The following is a 26,684-nucleotide window of genomic DNA, read 5'->3' as shown; positions in this document are numbered from 1 at the left end:
TTTCAGGAACCAGGTGACAGATGAGCCTCTTCCTGTCCCCATCTCTTTTGCGAACCCCCCAGTGCTGCCCTCCCAGCTCCAGTGGGAGTCGTCTGAAGCCCTGAGCCCAGAATCCAAGAAAGAAGAGGAGGAGGAGGAGGAGGAGGAAGAAGTCAAGGCCTGGGGAGCCTGTGAATCGCCTCAGTAGAAACAAGAGCTACATAGGCCCAGTGTCTGCTTGTGGTCCCCCTCCGGGGAGCCCCCAGCCTTGGGTACTGGCTGTGCCCAGATTAACTGGGGTCCCAGTGCTGGGAGGGGTCGCCCCCAAGATGGTGGCGGCCCCAAAGAGGACTGTGCTGCCAGCCCTAGCCACTGGCCACTAGATCCCGTGCGTGCTTGAGCCCCTCTCCCCAGCCTGGCCTGCGAGGGGCGGAGGCGGGCGCCATGCTGCGCCTGGGGCTGTGTGCCGCGGCGCTGCTGTGCGTGTGCCAGCCGGGCGCCGTGCGTGCCGACTGCTGGCTCATCGAGGGGGACAAGGGCTACGTGTGGCTGGCCATCTGCAGCCAGAACCAGCCGCCCTACGAGACCATCCCGCAGCACATCAACAGCACGGTGCATGACCTGAGGCTCAACGAGAACAAGCTGAAGGCCGTGCTCTACTCCTCGCTCAACCGCTTCGGGAACCTCACGGATCTCAACCTCACCAAGAACGAGATCTCCTACATCGAGGACGGCGCGTTCCTGGGCCAGACGAGCCTGCAGGTCCTGCAGCTGGGCTACAACAGGCTCAGCAACCTGACGGAGGGCATGCTGCGCGGCATGAGCCGCCTGCAGTTCCTTTTCGTCCAGCACAACCTCATCGAGGTGGTGACGCCCAGCGCCTTCTCCGAGTGCCCGAGCCTCATCAGCATCGACCTGTCCTCCAACCGCCTCAGCCGCCTCGATGGCGCCACTTTCGCCAGCCTCTCCAGCCTGATGGTGTGCGAGCTGGCTGGCAACCCCTTCAACTGCGAGTGCGACCTCTTCGGTTTCCTCGCCTGGCTGGTGGTCTTCAACAACGTCACCAAGAACTATGATCGCTTGCAGTGCGAGTCGCCGAGGGAGTTTGCTGGCTACCCGTTGCTGGTGCCCCGGCCCTACCACAGCCTCAATGCCATTACCGTCCTGCAGGCCAAGTGCCGCAATGGCTCGATGCCCTCCCGGCCCGTGAGCCACCCTACGCCCTACTCAACGGACTCCCAGAGGGAGTCTGATGAGAACTCGGGCTTCAGCCCGGATGAAATCCTCTCGGTCGAACCACCAGCCTCGTCCACCACGGATGCGTCCGCGGGACCTGCCATCAAGCTGCACCAGGTCACTTTCACCTCGGCCACCCTTGTGGTCATCATCCCGCACCCCTACAGCAAGATGTACGTGCTGGTGCAATATAACAACAGCTACTTTTCTGACGTCATGACTCTGAAAAACAAGAAGGAGATCGTGACGCTGGACAAGCTGCGCGCACACACCGAGTACACTTTCTGCGTGACCTCTCTGCGCAACAGCCGCCGCTTTAACCACACCTGCCTGACCTTCACCACGCGGGACCCTGTGCCGGGCGACCTGGCGCCCAGCACCTCCACCACCACGCACTACATCATGACTATTCTGGGCTGTCTCTTTGGCATGGTCATCGTCCTGGGCGCCGTCTACTACTGTCTGCGCAAGCGGCGGATGCAGGAGGAGAAGCAGAAGTCAGTCAACGTTAAGAAGACCATTCTGGAGATGCGCTATGGGGCCGATGTGGACGCTGGCTCCATCGTGCACGCCGCTCAGAAGCTGGGCGAGCCGCCCGTGCTGCCCGTGGCCCGCATGTCCTCCATCCCCTCCATGATTGGGGAGAAGCTGCCCACCTCTAAGGGGCTGGAGGCTGGGCTGGACACTCCCAAGGTGGCCACCAAAGGCAACTATATCGAAGTGCGCACAGGTGCCGCAGGGGACGGCCTGGCCCGGCCTGAGGACGACCTCCCGGACCTTGAGAATGGCCAGGGCTCGGCCGCTGAGATCTCCACCATCGCCAAAGAAGTGGACAAAGTCAACCAGATCATCAACAACTGCATCGACGCCCTCAAGTTGGACTCCGCCTCTTTCCTGGGGGGTGGCAGCGGCAGTGGGGACCCTGAGCTGGCCTTCGAGTGCCAGTCTCTCCCTGCCGCTGCTTCCGCCTCCTCGGCCACCACCTCCGGGGGGGTGCTCGAACGGCCCAGCTTCCTGTCACCGCCCTACAAGGACAGCTCTCACCACCCGCTCCAGCGCCAGCTGAGCGCTGATGCCGCCGTGACCCGCAAGACCTGCAGCGTCTCGTCCAGCGGCTCCATCAAGAGCGCCAAGGTGTTCAGCCTGGACGTGCCCGACCACCCGACCACGGCGGGGCTGGCCAAGGGCGACTCCAAGTACATCGAGAAGGGCAGCCCTCTCAACAGCCCCCTGGACCGGCTCCCGCTGGTGCCCGCGGGCAGCGGCGGGGGCAGCGGCGGCGGGGGTGGCATCCACCACCTGGAGGTGAAGCCGGCCTACCAGTGCAGCGAGCACCGGCACAGCTTCCCCGCCCTCTACTACGAGGAGGGCGCGGACAGCCTGAGCCAGCGGGTGTCCTTCCTCAAGCCGCTGACCCGCTCCAAGCGCGACTCCACCTATTCGCAGCTGTCCCCCAGACATTACTACTCCGGGTACTCCTCCAGCCCCGAGTGCTCCTCGGAGAGCGCGCACAAGATCTGGGAGCGCTTCCGGCCCTACAAGAAGCACCACCGCGAGGAGGTGTACGTGGCCGCCGGCCACGCCCTGCGCAAGAAAGTCCAGTTCGCCAAGGACGAGGATCTCCATGACATCCTTGATTACTGGAAGGGGGTCTCAGCCCAGCAGAAGCTGTGACCCTCTGACCCTCTCCTCTCCCCCCTCCACTCTGCCCCCGGGCGAGGTGAAGGGGAGGGGCTGGGGCACTAAGGGGGACAGGTCCCCTGGGGCGGCCGGGGCCCCGGGGGGGCTGGGGTGGGGGACACAGGCCCAGGGGCCGAGGCCGAGGAGTGGACGCACACGCATACCCGCACGCACGCACCCACGCACACACTTGACCACCACCTGACTGTGAAGCTACCAACACCGACAATAACGGACAGGAAAACAAAGACATTTTTTTTTCCTTAAAGTTTACAACCTGAAGTCTTTACTGTGCTGCCCAAGGGACTCTGCTGGGGTCAGGGCCGGGGCACGGAGGCCAGAGAGGGTGTGGGGCCTGGGACTGGGGTAGATTTGGGGGCAAAGGAGACTGGGGTAGACACGGGACCGAAGGGCCTCCAGGGCAAGGACAAGCTGGGGGACAGGTCCCTTGGAGATTCCATACCTCTCCCCTCCTCCGACTTGATGGATGGCTCCGAGGGAGGAAGGAGCGACCCCAGCAGCAGGCTTCCTGGTCCTGTGTCGCCCGGCCACTCCCCAGAGTCCGGCCCAATCTGCCCATCACCCCTTCCAAAGGTGTGGTCTCCGGGAGGTTGAGGGACTGAGGAGCAGGCAGGTACTCTTCCTCTCTAGAAAGCCAGTGGAGACCAGCAGAGGGAGGGGCCCGCGGTCCCTAACCCTGGGTGGCCAGGAGTGACGAGAGTCCTGCTGACCAGAAAAGGGGGGAGGCAAGTGGTGGCATCAAGTCTTCCAAGTAGCCCTGGGAGCTGCCTGGGGACGAGGTGGCGGGCCGGCCAGCTCCCCCTGCCATCTCAGGTGCAGGCCCCCACGCCCTAACCCCCAGTCTCTGGGTCTGAGTCCTCACCATCCCAGAAGGGCGACAGTGAATGACAAGGTCTGGGGCCAGTTGGAGGTAGGGTGGAATGTGGGGGCGGGGGCTCCTATCTGCATCCCCACCTGCCTGGCCCCCACTGAGGTCTTGGGCAGCATCTTAGTCTGCCCCGAGGAAGGAAGGCGTACCCCTACCTTTGCAGCACTCCTTAGCCAGAGGGGCTACCATGTTTCCATGGAAATGGCCACACCCCTCCTTCTGACCCCCCCCACCCAACATCGAACAAAGCACAAACAGTGAGGTTCTCCCCCCCACCTCCCTGGTGGGGGTATAGGCTGGCTTCCCGGCCCCTCCCCTTCCCTAGCTAGCCTGTTGCCATGGCAACCCGTGCCTGGCAGTTGGTGCCCAGAGCGACCAACGGACCAACCAACCAACCGTTAGGCTCTGGGGTTCCGTAAGTGTGGGCGGCAGCAGAGGGCGGCGAGGGAGGCTGGGCTAGGCAGTGGCCGTCTTTCTTCAAGAGCTGGGGGACTTGTGAGGACGAGCTTTGGGGCACAAGTCTGGGGTCCTGAGACTGGCATCTTGAGCAGTCAGGATGCCAAGGGCTGAGGGCGTTGTCCTTTGCCCTTGAGTGGGAAGTGGGCCAGCGTGGGTTGGGGCAGTTATACTAGGGGCAGTTTTACCCCTCACCCGTGTTTACCTCGGCTCTCCATGACCTCAGGAGGGCGAGGAGCACTTCTTGGGTCCCCCTCTACCCTTGCCAGACACACCCCCCACCTCTGGCCTGTCACCCCTCGGGCTTCTTGGGATGGTGGAGTGTGATGGTGAGGCCAGGGTGGGCACAGGGCTGGGACCAAGACCTGCGCTGAGGGCGCTGTGACCAGGAAAGCTAGAACCATCCACTCACGTGCCCGCTGGGCGTGGGGAGTCTGGGCGTGGACTAGGGCTACTTGACTGAATGTTCGCCTCTGTCACGTCGACTTTAGGGGTGGGCTGAGCCCAGGACTCACGCAGGGGTGACATTTGCAAAGAAAAGACTGTTGTTCTTCTGGGGAGCGGAGGGGACCACAAGGGGACCTGGATGCTGTAGAGCAGAGTTCTCCCAGTCTCTGCCCCCTGCCAAACCTGCCCCTCATCCCTTCCCACACCCACCAAACTGAGAACAGCAGGCCAAGAGGCCAGGGGCGGGAGCCAGCAGACCCCTGTTATATTTGCATGACGATTTTACTGTATTTTTCTGAGCAAACATCTGTGTATGTGCCAGTTTGTCCAGGTCTCCCTCCCCCGCCCCCGCCATTCCCTCTGTCATGATCCGAGCAGCTCTTGAAACCCGGGGGGAGGGGGGTCGCCAGCTCTGCAGACAAAACAGGTGCCACCAACACAGCCCTGCCCCGTCCCCACCTCCTTCTGGGCACCGGGCCCACTCTGCTGCCTTGCCCTCTTCCATCTTCAACTGCCACCTGCCCCTGCCCCCAGTGCCACCCCTCCTCCATGGGCAGTCCCAGGACAGTGTTCTCGAGGCTCTGAGACCGAGTAGACAGGGCTGTGGGCTGTGTCAGGACCCCGCTCATCCGCCCCTGTTTCCATTTGACGGGGCGATCAGGGCTCCCCAAAGAGGCGTCTGACGGTGGCGCTGACCAGGCGGGGTGGGAGTGGATATGTTGGGTACTAGCAGCCAAGAGCTTGGGGCTCTGTAAAGAGGCTTTGGGCCCTGCGGGGAGATCCCAGGAGGAGAGCAGTGGGGCCTGGCTGTGCCCAGTAAAGGTTCCCATAGTGGGATGGGCAAGGTACCCAGTCATCCTGCCGTCACTACTGGTTCAAGATGACCTGTTAAAACAAAAAAACAAAAAAACAACCCTCAGAGTCTACTTTCAAGAGAAGGCCCAGCTTAGCAGTGAGACCCAGGTTCTCTAGAAGGTACGGTGACTTTGGGGACCTGGGCCACATAGCTATTTGTGAGGCAGGCTTCTCGCCTCCCTTCCAGGCCAGACTCCTCACTCCCTCAGCTGCCTAGACTGGGCTTCTGGGAAGAACCCTGGGAGGCCTCCTCTGTACCTGTCCCATGTCCTGTCCAGGGTGGCTTGAACTTGGGCAAGAAGTGAGATGCTCAAGGCAAATGGACATGTACCCTCGAGAGCTCAAAGTCATGGCTTTATAATGACAATGGGTCCTGGGCCACCATTGGGATCACGGGGACAGGAGAGGCTGGACGCCTATTGGGGTGCAAGCTCACTCAGGCTTGTCTCCCACTATTCCCAGGAAGGAGCTCAGCAGAGTCTGCCCTCCTGGGGTTTGGGCGCCTTTCCCATAAGTGGAAAGCTTAGGCCTGTGGGAAAGAAAATTTATTTAGTCTTAGCACCATCTCAAGGGTCCTGGATCAGCTTCTCTCTCATAGGAAGGGTCCCTCTGTCACCAGAGATCCCTCAACTCAGCCCTCCTCCCCAAGCATGAAGCAAGAGGCCCAGGGTGACCAGTGTGGGGTGGGAGGAGGTGGGCAGGCACAGGAAGTGGTGGGGAAAACCGACTTGGGAGGCGGAGGCCTGGAGGCAGCTCTGGCTTAGGGTCCTTGTCACTGGTGAGAAGTTGCTTGTGTCCCAACTCCAGGAAATTTGAATGCGGGTGTCAGGGGAGACAGCAGTACAGGAAAGAGGAGGAAGGAGGAACTCTTGTATTGTGGAGAAAACCCAAACCAGCCAATGACAGGTCTACAGTGAGACAGCCGGGGACAGCGATGACAGGCCGTACTTATGATGGGCCTGAAAGCAGAGCAGGGGCAGACAGAGCTTAGTGCTAGTTTAATACAGAGAATTAAAACAGAGTGGAGACTGAGGAAGGGCCGGGTGGTTCCTTGTCCCTCCAAGGAGAAGATTAATAGGAGCCCCCTGCTGTAACAAAGTGATGGGAGAGGACCCGAGTGACTGGCTGTCCCCAAAGCCCCTCCCCTGGCCACTGCCCACCCCCGCCCCCACCAGGGCACAACGGTGGGGGCTCTTCCCCAGGGTGTGGCTAGGTGAGGCAGGGCATTAGGGAACTTGAAGGTATCTGCCCCCCCCCCTTACAGGACTAAAGCTGGTGCCCATTGAAGCCACTCCAAAAGTCCTGGTGACCTCATGTCACTGCTGTTTGCTGTCTCCCATGGCCCTCTGAAGCCTGCTCAGCCCCACACAAGGGGACCTTTGCCCACTCCCCCATGCTCACGTCCCATCGTGGCGTCTCCTTCCCCATCCTCTTAAGAACCAGTGTGTCCCCCACTTGCCTCAGTGTCCCTCCCCCCGCCAGATGCCAGCCGCTCTTGCTCCCCTGCTGAACAGCGGGGAGAGCAGAGGCACCCTGGCATGGGGCAGGATGGCCTGGGTCTCCTCTTCCTCCCCTCCCGCTGCCAGACAAGCGCAGGGCTGGGGCGGGGACTCGGGGTCCAGGCAGTGTTGGCCACCTCCTCTCCCTGCTACCCCTGTCCTCCTCAGGAGCTGCCAGCCCCCGAGGGTGCTGCGGCCTGGCACCTGGTTTGAGCCCTGCAGAGCTGGGCTCGGGTCCCTGAACTCTGAACCTGTGACCCCTAGCTGTGTACGGACCTTCCTCCTCCTGGGGGCCTTGGGCCCCCTCCTTTTCTTCTTTTGAGGGGTAACTTCATTTATTTTCTCCTCTCTCATCTGCCTCTCTCCCTTCAATCTTCCTGTTTTAAACTGAATGGCACGAAATTGTTTTCCTCAACTTGGAGATTCCTGTATGGAGAGAATCAATTTCTATATTTGCAATAAATTTCTTATTTAAAACAATGGGGCCAAGGTTTGCAGTGAATATTGTCCCCCATCGCCTGTACTTGTTGCTGCCCACTTTTATGTGTTGTTCTTGGAGCCCCCTGCCCGGGGCACTGCCCATTAGGCTAAGGAACGGGTGGGGTTGTCACAGGGTACCTAGCAAAAAATATAGGGGTGCCATGCACTCCCGGAACCCACTCTGTCACAAGAATCTGGAAGTCCTTGTGGCCCAGTGTCCAATATGGTTGGCCTACCTCCCTCACCCCTCAATGCAGACTCTGGAGGTGGGGTCTGGGCCGACATGGGGCCTCAGCAGCTTCTCAGTGACCAGGGAGCCCAGCCTGTCTCAGGCCTACCACACCTGCTCTTGCCAGAGTGGGTTCACGTCTCTGTGGGCTCCCTGGGCCTCGCCTGGGCACCACCCCTCCCCTGTGTGTCCTTCACCACCTGCTGCTTTTCCTCAGAGCTATGGGTCACTCCTGCCGGACCATATGGTCACCATGCAGTGACCTCATGCTGAGCTGATATGCCTTGGCTGGGGGGCCGGGTTGGAGTCCTGCCTCTCTGCCCCTCTGCCCAGAGGCAGGACCACCACCTTTCCCTTAGCCCCCTGTTCCTCAACTGTTTAAGACCTTTCCTCCTCGAAGGCCCTACACTGGACCCGGCTCGACAAGGGGACCCTTTGAGTAGGTTCCCAGGACCGAGCTAGTCCCAGTGAGGGATGTCACATGGGGAGACACAGCTAAACCCTGCTGGCTGTAGCCCGAGCAAGTGCCCGTCAGAGCCCTCCGCGCAAGGCCAGATGCTTGAGTTTGCCACAGGAAAGAATGCCAGGATGAGTCAGTGCGAAGTAGAATTCATTAAGAAAAGGTTAAAAGAAAGAAGTTCTAGGGCTGGAGAGATGGCTTAGTGGTTAAGCCCTTGCCTTTGAGACCTAAGGACCCCGGTTGGAGGCTCGATTCCCCAGGACCCACGTTAGCCAGATGCACAAGGGGGCGCACGCGTCTGGAGTTCGTGTGCAGTGGCTGGAAGCCCTGGCGCGCCCATTCTCTCTCTCTTTATCTGCCTCTTTCTCTCTGTCTGTCACTCTCAAATAAGTAAAAACAAACAAAAAAAATTTTAAAAAGAAAAAGTTCTAATATAGATTTAACCATGGGCATCAAGGGGGCGAGAGAAGCACTTAGAAAATGGACAGTTTCACCCAAGTTTGGTTATGGGCTTTCCAAGAGAGTTGCACTTGATGACCTGAACAATCTCTACATGTATGCTTTCTTTGGTGGCTTCTTAAGTTAGGAATTTTGTTTATTTTATTTTAGTAAATGAGACCTAGGGTTTTCTTTTTCTTTTTCTTTTTTTTTCCCCCATGTGTATACTCAAGTTCCTCATTCTCTGCTCTTTCAGATAGGATCTCTCCTGGAACCTGAAGCCCCATGCTTTGGCTAGCTCCCCACCGAGCTCAAGTATTACCTTCCTGTCTCCACCCCTTCCTGGCAGTGTGGGATTGTAGGCGTGGGCCACCACACCTGGCATTTTTACTTGTGAGTCCTCTGGGCTCTGGGGATCTGAGCTCAGGTCCTCCTGCTTGTGTGGCAAGCACTTTACCCACAGAGCCGTCTCCCCAGCCTCTGGGGTTATTTTGAGGTGCGCATGACAGGACCACAGGCTGGTCACAAGCTCGTTGTCTTGGCTCTGCCCGATCGGGTCTCTCACCCTGACCTCAGCTGCTAAAATTCTGGCTCCTTGTAAGACATCCAGAATTCTTCATTCGATGGTGAGAGTGAGGCCAGAAAATATCAGGTAGGAGTACCTCCAGGGATTGTTGGCAGTAAGACTGGTGACAGGAAGCCCAAGAGGGAGATGGGGTCTGTGTTCTGTGCCTCAGAGATGGGCCTTGATTGTGAGCTGGGAAAGGGAGGAGACGGGGCCCCAAGAATGTCTCTCACCTCGGCTGTATACATGCAAAGGGGACCGCATAGTGCCAACATGCGTGGGCCCAGAGATGGCACACTTCCGCACCATTCTCGAGAGATCTGGGGCCCCTACACGGCCATCTCTTCATTGTCCCGAGGCCCACATCTGGGCCTTGTCCTGCTTAAGGATGGCCTGTGCCCAACCCCGGTGGGTGCTCTCTGTGGGATCAATGACCTGGGGTGGCTGAGGAACTGGGTGTCCATTAGAAGACATGTTGGGGAGGTGGGGGAGGAAGAGAAGTGGGTGTACTGTGGGACGGGATGGGGTGTCCTAGACCATTTTGAAGGTCTACTATTCGTGGCAGGTGGAAGTTCTCGCAGGTGGTTCATTTGACTGCTGAACTTTCAGCATTTGCAATCTTGTGTGTCTAGTAACCTGGTGGGTGGAATCCTGGTTTGAAGGACTTGTGAAAAGAGGGCCAGGCTGGGACAACCAGACGACTGGCTTGGAACCCACAAAGTCCCCTTTTGTGTCTGGTCAGGAGCAGGTGGCAGGAAAGACAAACCACAGTGAGGTAGGATTTGGGGGGGTTCAGGAGGGGGTCCACCAAATTTATGAACCTCCATTTTGGGTCATGCCCTACCTTTAACAATTGAAAAAGACAGGCTCAAGAAGGCTAAATTATGAATTATTAAGTTTATTTAGGGAGAAATCACAAACCACGGGGCTTATTTAAGGTGAATTGGGATCTAGGAAGAAGGCCAGAGCAGTCATAAGCACGTGGCAAGTAGGAAACAGGCACTCACGTGGAAAACACAGCCTAGTCGGTGAGATTCATTTAAGAGAAACGGATGTTTTTAGGGAAAGACTGGGGCGGAGCCACAAGCGCGTGGAAGCTAGATGCTGGGGCATGTATTAGGGGATATAGAAGGAACACGCAGCACCCACCCTGAGCATCACTGTGGAGGAAAGTGGAGAGGGCAGATGGTGGTACCTTCAGGAAGAACAGCAAAGAGAAAATATCAAAACAGAGAGCAGGAAATTTAGAGGAGGGGGCTGGAGAGATGGCTTACCTGTTAAGGCACTTGCCCATGAAGCCTAAGGACCCAGGTTCGATTCCCTACTTACCCACATAAGCCAGATGCACAAAGTGGCCCATGCGTCTGGGGTTCACCTGCAGTCGCCCTGGTGTGCCCATTCATTTCCATTCTCCCTGCCTCTCTCTCTCAAATAATTAAATAAAAATAAAAAATATATATTTTAAGTTTAGAGGAGAAATAAGTAGTAAAGAGAACTATGCTCATGGTTACCTCGAGTTTAGAGAAATTACACAGGTCTTAGGCCTAGAGTGAGAGAAAGCCCCCACCCACGTGGTGGATCTGGAGTGCAAGGGGAACATGCGCATGGTAGATTCAGAGCCCAGAGGGAGATCATACATGTAAAGTGAGAAGTTACTCCCAACTATAGAGCAGGGACAAGCAGAAAGACTGCAGACTAAGAAGCAGTACTCTGCTGTCCCCCAACCCACAGGGCTGGGAGGAGCCAGACTCAATGTGTATCCTTGGGAGCAGAGCGAGGACAGAGCGAGGAAAGGAGGAGCTGGAATAGCCTTTAGAGTTGGTTGCAATGTATTCATTTTCTCAGAGTCAGGTAGGTAAACAGGAAGGCCTGATTGGTTTGTAGACCTGAGGAGGCAGGCTCCAGGGCCCAAGGGGGTGGGGGGGGCACTATAGCTGTGTCTCCATCAGACACGAGTTCCATTCCTGCCAAGAGTTCTGTCTGTGCCAGGGTGAGGTGACATCGGCTCTCTCGGGGCCTCAGTTTCTAACTGAAGCTGCCTGAAAGAAGCTGGCTTCATTCTATTTCTCCTTCGCAAGGGGAATGGGTTCAAGGAAAGCTGATAGGTAGGGCTGATGCCCAGGAGCTGGGCGAGACCAGACTGTCTCCCGGGGCGCTGGGGACGGTGGAGCCGGCCTCTGAGGAAGAAGGTCTGTGGGGAGCCCTAGTGGGAAGGTAGTTGTCGTGTGGGGCGCCTTCCCTCTGCCTTTCCTGGCTCAGTGAAGGGCATGGGCCCTCCTGCTATTGCTCACAGCGTTCCACAGACGGGTGTCTGGCTGTCAGTGTTTGGTGTGCCACCTCGACACGTTTCCTGGTCAACCTCTGCAGTGTAGAAGTCTAAAGGGAATGGGAGGGCACCCCTGTCTGGATGTGGCCACTTCTGGGCTTTGCTATGTCCCCTCATAAGTCTTGGTGAATGGGGCCTCTTGATGCCCAGCTCCGTTTCACGGAGCCATAGAGGCCAGCGTCTCCCCTGCAGAGGGATAGCTGGGTGCAGGATTCAGGGCGACCCTTGGCCCGGGCTACCTCTGTTCTGCTGGCATTTCCCAGCACCTACTCGTGGCCTATGGCACTCTCTCCCAGCCCTGCTGGCCTAAGGATCTTTCTGGGGCTGAGACCCAGGGGTCAGAGTTTCCCCACGCTGGCCCACTGCCGGTTCCTGGAGGATTCTTCGGCCAAGCTCCTGCGGGAGACTCCACAGCAGTGCCCCAGGCCATGTGGGGGTTGGAGCCAGGAAACCCAGGGTGCTGGGCTTCCTGACTCCCACCACGCAGCCCCCTCCCCCACGCCTGACTACCCCTGCTGTGCCTCACATCTCTCAACCACAGGCCATGATGAAGGCCTGGGCTACCCACTAGGGTGATGGGGAAAGGGGCACAAAGAGGCCCCCAAGGGGCTCTGTTTGCAAATCTGTGGAGAGTCAGCTATATCCTCTGGCCAAGCCATGGCACGGAACTGTAGACCCGAGAGCTGAGACGTGCTCATCCCAGGGCCAAGCCTGAGCCAGGCGCATCGTGGGGCCTCACTCAGCCAAGGGAAACAGACCATGGGGGGGGGGTGAGTAGTGGTGAACCCCCCCCCCAGGAAGCAGTGAAGAGAGCATGGGGAGAGGGCACTGCGAGGCCTAGGACCCACCCTGTCAGGTCCAGTGGGGTGCTGAGGGTCTGTGATGGACCCTCCTCCACCCCATCAAGTCCTCTCTGAGCTCTGAACTGAACCTGGAGGGCTCCTCTCCTCCCTGCCTGTGTGCCTTGGGCTTGGGAGTCCCTCCACTTGTCCAGTGGGGCCTCTGCTCAGCGCACCCCGCAGCTACTGTTGCAGTAGCTAGAGAAAGGCACAGGGCACCCGGGGGCCACTCCTGCTTGCACTCTGTGGCCCCCAAGTCCTTGGGTTTCAGATACCATCCATAGGTTGGTGGCTCTCACTTACCCGTGCTTGGTTCCTATCCGACAGGAAAGTCAGACCCCTGCTGTGGCGCCCACCCTCACTGCTTCCCCACATCAATGCTTCACTTGGAAGAGCCTTTCAAATATGACTGCCCCCGGGCACGTGCCATACCCCTCCTCTACCCCAGCCAGTCCCAGAGAGTCCCCCCACCAACCCTGTGGGCCCTGGTGGGGTAGATTAGCTGTGACCTTCTCTACTGGACATCACAGACTCCTGGCACCTGCTCTTCCCAGCTGGGGTTCTTCTGAACCCTGACTGCTCCCCACCCCTCCCACCAGCAGGAAGCAGAGCTGTGCCTATGGCTTCACTGGGTTAAGCCCCTCACAGTGGTCCCAACCCCTTGCTAGCAATTGGTTTAGCAATGGCCCTAGGTCCCAGGTTCTACCAACGAGAAGAAGAGATGGGTGGGCTTCTCAAGCAAAAGCCCCCCCAGCCTGTCCACTTTTCTCTTTATGCCCCAGTGGGACTTGCAGTCTTCGACAGGGTGATCTCTGGGAGCAAGCCTGACCTGCTCGGGCCGCTCACGGGAAGGAACAAACTTCCTCTTTAGAGACAGAGCCCAGGATGGCCCTGGTGGGGACATCTTGCCTGCTCAAGCAAGATAGCATCTCTTGGAACTCACTTGAAGGGCTTTCATGTAACTGACAACTGTCGACTGTCACAGTAACATCCACATGTCACTCCCACTTTGGGGGACTGTGGTGGATTGAGGGGTCACAGAGTGACAGAGCACTTTCTAGGTCTGGGGAAGCCATGGGTCACAGGAATAGAGGCATGGGATCTGGACGGGGGAGGTGGGAATTCTATGCTGCTCAGCGCTGTTCATAGTCCACGCAGTGGGGCTGGCATCCATGCAGTGTGACTTCCCAGGGAGGGAATTGACTCTGGGGACCATCAGCTGAGAAGGGCTTGGAAATCCTGTCACATGAGGCATGGGTGACAAGGTTGGGCCATTTGGCCCAGCTCAGAGAAGGTTCGGGGAGGTCACATCTGTCTTTCTAGGTGCGTGTGCAGCATCCGAAGGGAGGGGCCTAGTGGCTACAGGGGTGGGTAGTTGCATCCCTGGGGCTTGGGGAGGGAGGCTCAGGTTTCAGTGGGGCTGTCCCTCCCCAGGGAGCTTAGCCAACGCATAAAGGCTTGTGACCTTCAGCCAGGCAGGGCCTCTGACATCTCAGCTACATTGGGGGTACCCAGGTGCTGAGATGGGCACCCCAGGAGCTCCCACGCATTTCCCAGGAATCCTTGGAGCCAAGCTTGCACTATGTTTCAGAGAGAGTTCCCCATAAGAAGCAAGCTCACAGTTCAAAGGGCACGCTATGCAAAGATAGTTATTGGGAATAGAAATAACAGACTTAGGGAACCCCGCCCCCATACTCTCCACACACCCCGCCACAGGGGTGGAGCTCAAGGCTCTTGTCTGCATTTCCATCTGTTTCATGTGAGAAGAACCCTTGATTTTTGCTAAGTGGTCAAAAGACATTGACCCACTTCCCATCTATGTGGGGCCGTGTGCCCAAGTTGTGGCCAATGGAAGCCTTGGTCAGCTACCAGAAATCTTGCTTAAAAAATTGTCAGTAGGTGCTCTTTTAAAAAGTTATTTATTTAAAAAAATTATTTATTTTTACTGTATCCCTTCATGCTTCCTGTGACTAGAAGATGTGATAGCTGGGCTCAAGCAGCCACATTGGACCAAGGAGACCAGAACAGAGGTTGCTCGCAGCAAAGGGACAGGAGGAGGCCCGTGTGGCTGGCATGGTGGTCAGCTGACAGGCTGCTCTGGACTGCCACCTTCCTTCTTTCCTGAGAGTTTACTTCTGGCCAGGCATGGCAGGTGCCTCATATCTTTGATCCTAGGACTCTTGTCAAGAGTTTGAAGCCAGCCTGGCCTATAGCATAAGACTCTAAAAATAAATAAACAGGGCTGGAGATATGGCTTAGTGGTTAAGGCACTTGCCTACAAAGCCAAAGGACCTCAGTTCGATTCCCCAGGACCCACGTAAGCACAAGGTGGCATGCATCTGGAGTTCATTTGCAGTGGCTGGAGGTCCTGGCGTTCCCATTCTCTCTCTCTTAAATGAGTAAAAATGAAAGTATTAAAAATAAATGAATATTAAATAAAAGTACCTTTCTGTCTCAAGTGTCTGCTATTTGTGTCTACGCTGCATCCTGACACCATAGACAATTTCAAAATGACTCTAGGAATCATAACTCAGGACACTGGCAGAAAAGACATTAACAAGACGATTCTATCCTTGGATAGAGTCTCGCTGTCGTTAATGCTCCACCTGGTTGGACGCCTGCCCCGGACTGTGACAACTTGGGCGATGTATGTAGCCCTTGTGCCTCAGCTTTCTCATCTAAAACTGGAAAAGGTAAGGTTCCCAAAGTCGTCGTCAAAGTGGGTACTCAGGGCAGAATGTGCCAAGGAGCGCCTTACTCCCAGTGCTCCTGGGGTGTCGGTGTGAGGGTAGCTGGCGGGCGTCCCCCTTTGGCAGAGAGCTCTGCCCATCCAGTGTGCTCCTCTCGCCTGGTGACCATCACTGAGGCCTCCGAGGCTGATGTTTCCGGCCTCAGGACAGTCATTCCCCATCTGATGTCCCTCTCCACAGGCTCTGGGGTGCCCCTGCAAGCACACCCTATGGTGTCTCAGCCTGGACAGCCCTGGGGAGGGGGTGCTGGCCACGTTTGGTGGGTAGCTCACTGGGCAGACAGGCAAGAGCTCAACAGCCTGCAGGCCCCAGGGAGCCCTCTGACATTCAGAAGTCCTCAGAGGACCTGGCGCCCTCCTACCCCAGCCCTCTGAAGTGCCCTCCATGGGCACATGTACCCAACATGTACTGGTCTCTCCCTCTTCCCGCTGTAGAGTCTGCCTGCAGCTGAGCTGCCGGGGGGTGTGGGGGTGTGGGCTGCCAAATAATGGGGGCCTGGTGGCCCATGTGTCCTAGTGAGCAAAGGGGTCACTTGTGTCTCTTAGCTGGGTCAGTATGAGTGGAGTGGTTCCCAGCACCACCCCCTGCACCAGAGGGCTCAGGGACACATCAGTGACCGGGACGCAGTGGGCACCACCTTCACGGAGCTTCCCAGTAAAGCCGAGGAGACAAGCCACACACGCGGGCACAAACCGGGTTAAGTGGCCTCCAACAACACTTGGGGAGGATGTGGAAAGGGAGACAGAGCCACATTGGATGAAGGGGGCTGGGGAAACAGCATGTGCCAAGACCTCGAGGCAGGGTAGACTATATCTGGGGAGTGACAAGAAAGTCTGTAAACTGCAAGGGCTGGATGAGAGGCAGGCCCAGGCCACACAGCATGAAAGGCACACCAATACCCTGATAAGATGCAGGAGAATCTCCCCGTGTGTGTGTGTGTGGGGGGGGTACTAGGGGTGGAACCCAAGACCTAGGTATGTACGTACGGTAGGAAAATGCCCCACCGCTGAGTTACAGCCCTAGCCTGAGGCTCATACTTAAATTTCAGAAATCCAACTATGCTAGACAACTGCATAGATAATGTTACGTAAACCGGATGTGTGGCACACCTGTGATGCATGTAATGCTGGGACAGGGTCATGAGTTCAAAGCCAGCCTGAACTACCTCGCAAGATCCTGTTTTGTCTGGATGTGGCGGGGTGCCCCTATAATCCTAGCACCCTGGAGGTTGCAACAGGATCAAGAATTCAAGGCTAGCCTTGACTATATGGCAAGTTTAAGATTAACCTGAGCAACATAAGACCCTGTCTCAAAAAAAAAAAATAAATAAAAGTAGCAACAACAACAATAGAACTATACAAACAAAAGGACCCTGTCGTGAAGCAAAACAGATATGGGAGGTCACACACCAAGGTCATGTTATATAAATAGGGAGCTAGCCAGGGTGGGGGTGCATACCTTTAATCCCAGCTCTCGGGAGGCAGAGGTAGGAAGATCGCTGTGAGTTCAAGGCCACCCTGAGATTACATAGTGAATTCCAGGTCAGCCGCTAGAGTGAGACCCTACCTTGAAAAACCAAAATAAATAAATAAATAAATAAATAAATAAATAAATAAATAAAGTAAGTAAGTAAGCCATTATACATTTTAAATACTTCTGCAGTGTTATATTTTAGATTTTTAAAAATAATTTTTATTTTATTTTATTTTATTTATTTGAGAGAGAGAAAGAGAGAGGGAATGAGCACATCAAGGCCTCTAACCACTGCAAACGAACTCCAGGCATATTCACCTTGTGCATATGGCTTATGTGGGTCCTGGGGAATCAAACCTGGGTCCTTTGGCTTCGCAGGCAAATGCCTTAATTGCTGAACCATCTCTCTAGCACTTGGATTAATATTTTTTTTTTTAGTTTTTCAAGGTAGGGTCTTGCTCTAGCCCAGGCTGACCTGGAATTCACTGTGGAGTCTCAGGGTGGCCTCGAACTCACTGCGTTCCTCCTACCTCTGCCTCCCGAGTGCTAGGATTAAAGGTGTGTGCCACCACGCCCGGCTCCCCTTGGATTAATTTTTGAAGGTCGGTGAAGTAAATGCACGTGTGCCTACACACACGCATCATAGAAAATACATGGACCAAAATGATGGACTTTCCGCAGAGTGACCACACCCACAACCCAGCCTGCCTGTGGATGACCAGCTGTCATCAGCATTCTGGGGTAGGGGGGTGGGGGCGCCCTGGGGCCCCTTCCAGGCTCCCTGTCAGGGGCTGCCGAGATGACCATTCTGCAACCTGCTTCCAACTTCATTCACACGGACTGATGCTATGCGTCTCGCTTCTCTCCCTGGGCAGCGGCGTAGCCACGACAGTCATTCATGCCAAGCTGGGGTTGGTTCATGCTCAGCGCTGTGAAGTATCCCACGATTAGCTCATTTGTTCTCCACCGACGGCCGTGCGAGCTGCCGCCAGCGTGAAGCCGATAGGACTGGGTTCACAGGCTCTGCCTGCGCGCACTACACACACTCCTTCCTGCTGGGCACCCCCTTTGCCCCATCCCTTCCCCAGCCTCCTGGAGCCCCAGGCCCTTCTCTAGCCCTGCCCCTCACAGAGCCCTACCTCACCCCAGCCCATTGGTCAGTCTCAGAACTGGGCGTAGCTGACAGGACTGATTTCCAGGAGCAAGGACACTGGAAAGAAGAACTCAAAAGGATCCCAGGTACGGAGGGGGCAGGGACAGGGGATGATGGGAGGAGGAGGGCGCCCCAAGAAGGGCTTCCGCAGCGCTGGGGCAGACCCTGCTGTAAACCAGGACTTAGCCCCACCTCTGCCTCGACCCAGACCCACTGCTCCCTTGCGTGTGCCCTTTCCCCAGCCCTCTGGTTCCTGGACCTCCATCCCCATCCCAGCCTCCCAGAACCCAGCAGCAAGATGGATGAAGCCAGGCGTGGTGGCGCACGCCTTTAATCCCAGCACTCGGGAGGCAGAGGTAGGAAGATCGCTGTGAGTTCGAGACCACCCTGAGACTACAGAGTGAATTCCAGATCAGCCTGGGCTAGAGCGAGACCCTCCCTTGAAAAACAAAAAAACATCAAAATAAAAGAGTGACTGATTGAGAGGGGCCGGGGATATGATGGAGAATGGAGTTTCAAAGGGGAAAGTGGGGGGAGGGAGTTACCATGGGCTATTTTTTATAATCATGGAAGTTGTTAATAAAAAAAAATTGAAGAAAAAAGCTGATCTGCAATTCTGGTATGCAGGAGGCTTTGGCAGGAGGGTCCAGCCTGCACCATACATGAGCCCCTGTGTCAAAACAAAAAACAAAAGTAAATAAAATGGAAATGGGTGTGTGGCACTCACCTGCAATTCCAGTATCAGGAAGGTTGAGGCAGCAGGATTGCTTCAAGTTTGAGGTCAGTTTGGGTTGTTTGGTGAAATCCTGTATCAGAAAATTAAACAAGGGCTAGAAGGATGGCTTGGTGGTGAAGGTGTTTCCCTGTGAAGCCTAAGGACCCAAGTTAGATTCCCTAGTACCCATGTAAGCCAGATGCACAAGATAGCCACATGCATCTGGAGCGCATTTGCGGCTGTTGGAGGCCCTGGTGCACCCATTCTCTCCCCCCACCTTTGCCTCTTTCTCTCTCAAATAAAAATAAATAAAAATGAACTTTAGCATACATTTCTTTCCCAACCCCTTCAAGAACCTTTCCTTGCACTTGGAATCCATCCATACCCTTCCCAGAAGCCCACAGGGAGGTAGGAGGCGAGTTGAGGGGCCCAGAGTCTTCTGCTCCTCTCTGGCCCCTGTCCTCAAACAGCAATAGACATTCCCGCCTCAGGGCCTTTGCACGTGCAGCTCCTCCACCCAGCATAGAGGGCCCTGCCCCTTTCATGTCTGCTTCTTGCCATTGGGCCCATGTCAGTGTCACCTCTACCAAGTGTCCTTCCTGAGCCTTCCAACCCCACGCTGCCTGGAGGCACCTGCTCATTGTTACCTGTCTTAACACTGATTCTTTGAATTCTCTTATTAACGTCTTTAATTTAGAAAGAGCAAGCAAGAGAGACAGACACACTCACACAGAGAGAACTGGCACACCACGGCCTCAAGCCACTGCAATCGAATCCCAGACGCTGGCGCCACCTAGTGGGCATGTGCAACCTTTCACTTGCCTCACCTTTGTGCATCTGGCTTATGTGGGATCTGGAGAGTCGAACATGGGTCCTTAGGCTTCACAGGCAAGCGCCTCAACCGCTGAGCCCTCTCTCCAGCCCTGAATCTTCTTCTTTTCTACCTTCGTGTTTGTCAGCTGTGAGGGCAGAGGAGCAGTCCATGGGTCCTCTGCTGTGTGGGTACAGATGTTAGGTCGCCACTGGGGCCCTATGAGCCCCACTGCAGAGGGTGTGTTCAGGGAAGACACCGGAAGATCGCCTGTGGGCCATTGTCCCCCAGGGAATAAGTGACACAGAATTATGAGGAGAACCCAGAAAACAGCCACTGAGCTTGGTGACATACAGGTAGTATAACCTGCAGTTTACATATGGGGTTTCTCTGGTTCTGAGGACCGTTGAGGTGGGATAAGGTGGGGGTGGCTGGGTGGGTGAGGGTGGTGGGGCAGCTGTCACTCTTGGGTTGGGGTCAGGATTGCTGGTGACCAGAACCAGGCTACTTGAGGTCCACCGGATAGCTACCATTTGGAAGTAAGGAGACTTCAGGGCCACTAAGAGGAAGGCCAAGCAGGAGCCAAGGAGTGGTGCACCTGTGGGCCAGAGGAGGCAGGGAATCTAAGAAGGTGGAGGCTGGCTGGCCGTATGGTCACAGTTGAATACTGAATAGACCGCCAAGCTGAGCCGGTCCCCAGTGCAGAGCTGGAGGGACCCAAAGCTGCGGGTCACAAAGCCTGAGTGAAGGCCAGTCCAGCTGAGGACCAGCCAGCACACAGGTGACAGCTAGAGCTCAGGGGAGGGATGTATGTGGGGGGGACTGGGTGGGTGGAGGAGCTTGTTCCCTTGGGTGTGTGGACAGAGCCAGAGGTATGGTCACCTGCACCCAGCTATGTCTGTGGGAGAGGCAGGGCCCAGGGGCAGGGCGAGGCATTAGCATTCCACACAGCTCTCCACAACACCCAATTCTCCAGCTGGGTACCTTAGCAGGCTCTTTGTGCCTTCCACCACAGCCAGTTAATTGACGGGGAGAGGAGGCTGCTTGGTCTGCGAAGGAGGGGGAGCAGGGCTGGAATAGGGGAGAGTTAGAGGAGAAGGGGAAAAGGGAGGTGGAAGGTGGATTCTGGACAGTGGTGACTGACATGGGGAAGCTTGGCAAGAAATGTCACCCCTCATTCCAAAGAGGAGATGGGCCCACAGAGATGCAACCGCAGTCCAGGCTGCCAGGCAGGATCAGGCAGGTGGGTTCCCTGACTCCTGGACAGGAGAGAGAGAGAGAGAGAGAAAGGGAAGGGAGCTCTGTGGGGTTCTGTCTTCAGACCTCCTGGGTCACTGGGCCAACCCCACGTGCCGTCCTGCCTGACACTATCTGTGGATGATTGTGGTGGACCCTGGGTCACCTCCTGCCCCAGGTGCTGGCTGGAGTCATTAGTGCTAATGTCAAAACTGTGGGCCACAGGCAGGGCGTTGGGAGTGGATTGGTAGGTGGTCCAGATGGGGAGCTGAGGTGGGGAGTTGCTGCGGTCATCTTAGTTGCCAGGACAAAGCATCCAACCAGAAGAGACCAGTGGGCGGAGAGAGGTATTTCAGTCTCACCACTTGGAGGGGCACTTTGTCATGGCAGAGAGAAGTGTGGCAGAGCAGAAGCTGGGCATTGCATCCTGTTACCAACAGCTGGCATTGCAGCAAGAGTGAGTCAGTTCCAACAAGGAAGAGCTGGCTGTACGATAACATGCCAAGCCTGTCCCCAGCAGCGCACCTCTTCCTGCAAGGCTCCGTCTCCTACATTGCCACTGGCTGGGGACCAAGTGCTCAAACACACGAGGCTATGGGGCACATCTCATTTAAACTGGTAGGGGGGTGGAGAGATGGCTTAGTGGTTAAGCGCTTGCCTGTGAAGCCCAAAGACCCCATGTAAGCCAGGTGCACAAGGGGGCACATGCATCTAGAGTTCGTTTGGAGTGGCTGTAGGCCCTGGCATGCCCATTCTCCCTCTCCCTCCCTCTCTCTCTCTCTCTCTCTCTCTCTCTCTCTCTCTCTCTATATATATATATATATATATATATATATATGTATATATATATATATACACACACATACATACATATATATGTACACACACCTGCCTCTTTCTCTCTGTGTCATTCTCAAATAAATAAATAAAAATAAACAAAAAAATTTAAACTGTTATGGAAGGGAGAAGGGAGGAAGCAGGAAGAGGCAGGGCCAGCCTCCTCGGCAATGAGAGGCTGGTGTGGACATGGGTGCCCAGCTTCCTCTCAGCCCTCAGAGCTGCCGTGTCCCCTGAAGCCCCCCACTAGCTCAGCCATGTACTGCGTGACAAGGGGGAGACCTCCTCTGGGCTGCAAGCCCAAGTGACAGAACTGTAACTGGTGCATAGGAATGAAGACACCGGGTTCTTCCCACATGGGGACTTTGCTATGATTCTAGGTGTCCTTTGGCCGCTGTCCCCAGGACACCAGTCTCTGCTGCCTGGGGGGAGGAAATCCTCCACGAAGGCACCTCTGGGTGTCATGTCCATCCTGAGAGCACCCTCTTCAGTTCAGGGCCCACTGTTCCCATCACCCACCAGGTCCTGCCTATGGGCACATATTGGGCACTGTCCCTGGGCACCGGAAGCTGTGCCCATTTAACTCTGCTATCTTCAGGAAACACGTACTTCTGTAGTAGCCTCCTTGCCCAGGACTAGCCAAAACATTCATTTCTAGGAGCTGCACTCTGACGCAAGCTTCAAAGTTCTGTGCTGTTTAAAACTTAAGAGTTGGAAGCCAGGCGTGGTGGCGCACACCTTTAATCCCAGCACTCGGGAGGCAGAGGTAGGAGGATCGCCGTGAGTTCGAGGCCACCCTGAGACTACATAGTGAATTCCAGGTCAGCCTGAGCCAGAGTGAGACCCTGCCTCGAAAAAAAAAAAAAAAAAAAAACAAAAAACAAAACTTAAGAGTTGGGCTGGACAGATGTCTTAGCAGTCAAGGCGTTCACCTGAAAGGCCAAAGGACCAGGTTCGATTCTTCAGGACCCACATTAGCCAGATGCACAAGGGGCACACGTGTCTGGAGTTTGTTTACAGTGGTTGGAGGCCCTGGCACACCCATTCCCTCTCTCTCTGTGTGTCAAATAAATAAATAAATATAAAAAAATAAAACTTAAGAGTTGACCAGGGGTGGAAGAACGCACCCTCTATCCCAGTTCTCAGGAGACAGACACAGATGACCAGATGCACAGGCTACAGAGGAAGTTCCAGGCCAGCCTGTGGCATGAAGTGTGGCTCAGTGGCAGAGGCCCTGGGTTTCACACGCACATAAGTGAAAGCCCAGAGGTGGTGGGGCGTACTTGTAATCCCGGCACTCGGGCGGCAAAGGCAGGAGGATTGCTGCCCAAGACCAGGCTAAGCAGGTCTACACAGTGACAGCCTGTCTCAAAACAAACAGATAAATAAACAGATGACTCTGTTTCCCCAGGAAGTATTCCCTGGAGACAGTGAGTGCAAGATCTGGGCTGCACAGGTATAAGTTGGTGGCGAGGGTAGGTGAACAGCAGGCCAGAGGCCCGTCTGTGCCCCCAGATGTCGGTGGGGGGGTGTCTATGCCACTCCCTTGGGCGACCCTGAGAGAGAGCAGGGTCCCCATGCTGATATATGTGGGCTCAGCATGCTGTGGAGGCTGGGGTGGGGGGGGGCAGGGCCTGGGACCTCAGGAGCTCCTGGGTCTCCTTGAGAAGTAGGCCGGCTGTAGAGCCCACCAATGCGGAGGCCCCAAACTGGGGCAGGTGCAGGGAATCTGGGCCGAGGGCCTGGCTGGTCCCTGGGGGCGATGCCTCGTGCCCCAGCATCTCTGCTGCCCGGGGTGGAGGAATCGGGTAAGCCTGTCAATTCGCCCACCTGTCTGTCCGGAGACTCAAAGCGTGTGAAGGCCTTTGCTGGCTCCAGGCTCAAGGCCCACATGGCCTGAGAGCAAGACGCAGAGGAGGCCGGGGTCTGGGTCCCGCCTCCCTGATTCCAGGACTTGGTCTCTTCCCTGTGTGTCATTGTTGCCCAGGAGCTGCAGGTCCAGTCTCTGGGCACCTGGTACCCCACAGGCTTACTGAAACAATGTTCCCAGCTTGAGTACAAACAAGCCCATCAGAGGGAAAGGATTTAGTCAGAGGGCTGAGAAGGAACTGGGACACCCGAGAGATGGGTCCTAGACCTGAGCTGGCCTCACCTGCCCACAGGGCCTCCTCTCACCAACTCCTCCTTAAAGCCACCAAGCAAACGTGATCCGGTCTCATGCCTTGGCCCAAAGAATGCACATGGTCCGTGGGGGCCAGTGGTGATGTCAACACAGGGAGAGACGCCAACTCTACAGGGGGTCACAGACAGCCCTGGGGTGGACAGTGCTGGTTAGCTGCAGGCAGGGGGAGTGCAGAGGTTGTACTGAGTAAAGTTTAGGGCCTCTTGTGGCCCCAGATCCAGGAATTATGGGTTCCTGCCTTGGGGTGTCAGACGTAATGAGTTTCCCAGGAGAATCTTCATCGATTTGCCTGCAAATTGTCCAGGTACCAAAGAATGAATAGGATCACACACACACACACACACACACACACACAGGAACACACACTGCCCAGCGGATAGCAACCTTGAGGGAGACCCAACCCCTTGAGTTCACATGTAGCATGGAGGGCGCGGGCCCCGGCCCCCGCTGAGCAGACAGCTGCTCAGTCTGTCAGGGTAGCTGGGGCAGAAGTGATGTTGAGCGCACACACGTGATTCCACTGTGGGAGGGGAGGGTTATTCTGCCTTTGGGGTGCTGCATGCTATCATTGGCCGGCCTGCCGCAGGGAGCCCACAGATATTCCTTAGCGAAGGACGCGATGGATCATGCATCATTGCAGTGTAAGAAACAGGGTGGACTTTTGGATAAAGGTTCCAGAAACAGTGAGGACGGGGTTGCCTGAGAGCAAGAATGCAATGCAAGTGTGTGGGGGGGAGGCATTGTCAGCTGAGGGGTGAAGGTGGCCTTGTCACACCCTTTCCATGAGGGGACTGGTAAGAGGGTCCAGCTCAGGCTAGTGCACTGAGCGCTGTGTGAGGCGTATGTGTGGATGTGCATGTATGTGTGCATGTGTGTGCGTATGCGTGTGGGTCACGTACGTGTTGTGTTGTGGTCATGTGAGTGCAGCAGTATGTATATGTCTACATGCCCGTGTGTGTGCACATCCTGCGTGTGGCATGTAGCAGGTATTGCGTGTGTGCATGCCATGTGCCTGCGTGTGCCAGGTGCCACGGCCCACAGCCTCTGGCCGAGGGCAGAGCCATTCTCTATTACCATGGTCTTCCACGGTGATTAAGTCTCCCAACTTTTCCTTTAACCATCATTTCTTCAAAGTGAAAAAAAAAACCAACACAAATTGCATCTCCAAGCAGCTTGGAAATCGATTTCTTTCAAAATGAACTTTTGGAGAAGCGATTCTGAAGAGAAATAAGACAAGCAGGAAGGGAGGGGCCGTGGGTAGGGACAGAGAGGCTGCCTGGCCGCCAGGGGCCGGGGCGGGGGTGAGGGGGCAGCAGGCACTGGCCCGAGGAGCCGCCAGTCCGGCTGTGCCTCCATCACAGCCTGGGTGGGAAGGGCAGGCCTTACCTCCCTCCACTTTGACTCCTTCGTCCACCATGCCCTTTCCCTGCCCTGCCCAGGAATTTACAAAACACAGGCCGGAGCCCCCCGCAGGGCGGGACTGGAACCCACTCTGAGCTGCAGGCCTGAAGCAGCGTGGCTGCTCTGTTTGGGGCGCAGGCGATGCCCCATCGTCTCATTCTGCGTGGCCCTTGGCCAGTGCTGCCAGCCCCGCTTCAGGAGGAAACCCACGCCCAGACAGGTGAGTGCATGTTCTTCTCTTTCTTCCTTTGCTTTTTGTCATTTACTCATTTATTTATTCCTTAGATAAGGGCTCACCCTGTAGTCCAGGCTAGAACGTGTGGCAATCTTGCCTCAGCGTGCTAAGAGTGCCAGGATTACAAACAAGCATGCGCCAAAACATCTGACTCCTGGGAGAGAGTTCTGGGCACAAAGACCCCCCCTCCCGGGTGAAAGGGACTGCGGGTGGCTCAGCACTGTTCCGGGGGACTTGGACAGTGGGAGAGGAGGCTAACCACAGACAAATTGTCACAAAGGAGGCGCTCTGTGCTCCGGGAAGCTGTGGAGGACAGGACAGCCCTCCGCAGGGGACAGGTGGGGGCCTCGGTTTGTTGAGCACCTGCTGGATGCCTTGCCTCACCACAGACTTAACAGCTTACAGAGCTAAACTCCAGAGAGCTGCAGAAACTTACCTGGGGTCACATAGGAAGGAAACAGGCCAGCCTGGGTGCAAGCTTGCAGACCCCCACCCAGCCCCACCTCACAGACCATGTGAAGTGGGCTTCTATGCGGGTTTGATTCACGTGTCCCCCATAAACTTAGGTCTTCTGAATGCTAGGTTCCCAGTCGATGGAGATTGGGAATTAACGCCTCCTGGAGGCAGTGTATTGTTGGGGGCGGGCTTATGGGTATTATAGCCAGTGTCCCCTTGCCAGTGTTTGGCACACTCTCCTGTTGCTATTGTCCACCTTATGTGGGCCAGGGGGTGATGTCCACCCTCTGCTCATGCCATCATTTCCCCTGCCATCGTGGAGCTTCTCCTCAAGCCTGTGAGCCAAAATAAACCTCGTTTTCTCCACAAGCTGCTCTTGGTTCAGCAACGCGAACCTGACTGCAAAGGTGGTGGTCAGCTCCAGACAAGAGGATGGTACAAACACAGTAGAGGGCACCAAAAGGCTACCAGGCAGAGCAAGTGGCATGTGGCGACTCGCGGTGACCGAGCGTCCCTGGTACGAGGCACAGGAGCCAACCTCACGAGTGGTCACTGTGACGAGGAAATGGAGACTCTGTCTCTTGATCAGAGACAGAGCAGCTAAAGGATTCCACGGGGTTCAACCTGGCTACCTGCCGTCCCACAGGGTGGGGTGCTGAGCCGGCCTGGTGTGGGGCTGGTGCAGGTGTGGGGAGGAGAGGAGAGACTGCTGGAGGTCCCCCTGAGGAGTTGGCTTCTGGAAGCAATGGGCACCGGGAGTCTCCTTGAAGGGGTGGTTTGACCGTGTGGCCACAGTGGACCACAGCATGTCATAGTGAGTACAGGGGTGAGGGGCTTTGGAAGGAGGCTGTCGGACGTGGGCTCCTGGCGGATCCTCAGGCACTGTCAGCAGGCTCTTCTGTCTGGCCCCCAGGTGGCCCTGGCCCCGAACAGGAAAGCCATGGCTGATGTGAGAGTGGTAGGGCTCCTGGGCGCATGAGGTGCGTGTGAGTGTGTAGTTAGTCTGTGTGTGTAAATTTGTTATTCTGTATAAGATGTGTGTGGATCGTGACTTATG

General features: G+C 56.1%; 1 protein-coding gene across 10 annotated transcripts in view; it reads left to right on the top strand.

Moving 5' to 3' along the window:
- The window catches only part of Elfn2 (extracellular leucine rich repeat and fibronectin type III domain containing 2), a 50,704-nt gene extending 47,746 nt beyond the window's left edge, over positions 1 to 2,958 (top strand). For all 10 annotated transcript variants that reach the window (XM_045153680.1, XM_045153674.1, XM_045153676.1 and 7 more), the window contains one exon: positions 7 to 2,958. In XM_045153680.1, the coding sequence (XP_045009615.1) occupies positions 424 to 2,889 (2,466 nt within the window). In that variant the 5' untranslated portion in view covers positions 7 to 423 and the 3' untranslated portion in view covers positions 2,890 to 2,958. The remainder of the gene's footprint in view (positions 1 to 6) is intronic.
- Positions 2,959 to 26,684: the final 23,726 nt, after the last annotated feature.

The sequence above is a fragment of the Jaculus jaculus genome, chromosome 6 (genome assembly GCF_020740685.1).
Source record: "Jaculus jaculus isolate mJacJac1 chromosome 6, mJacJac1.mat.Y.cur, whole genome shotgun sequence".
Classification (NCBI taxonomy): Eukaryota; Metazoa; Chordata; class Mammalia; order Rodentia; family Dipodidae; genus Jaculus; species Jaculus jaculus.
The sequence above is the reverse complement of the archived record's forward strand: the minus strand, read 5'-3'. Positions and strand labels throughout refer to the sequence as shown.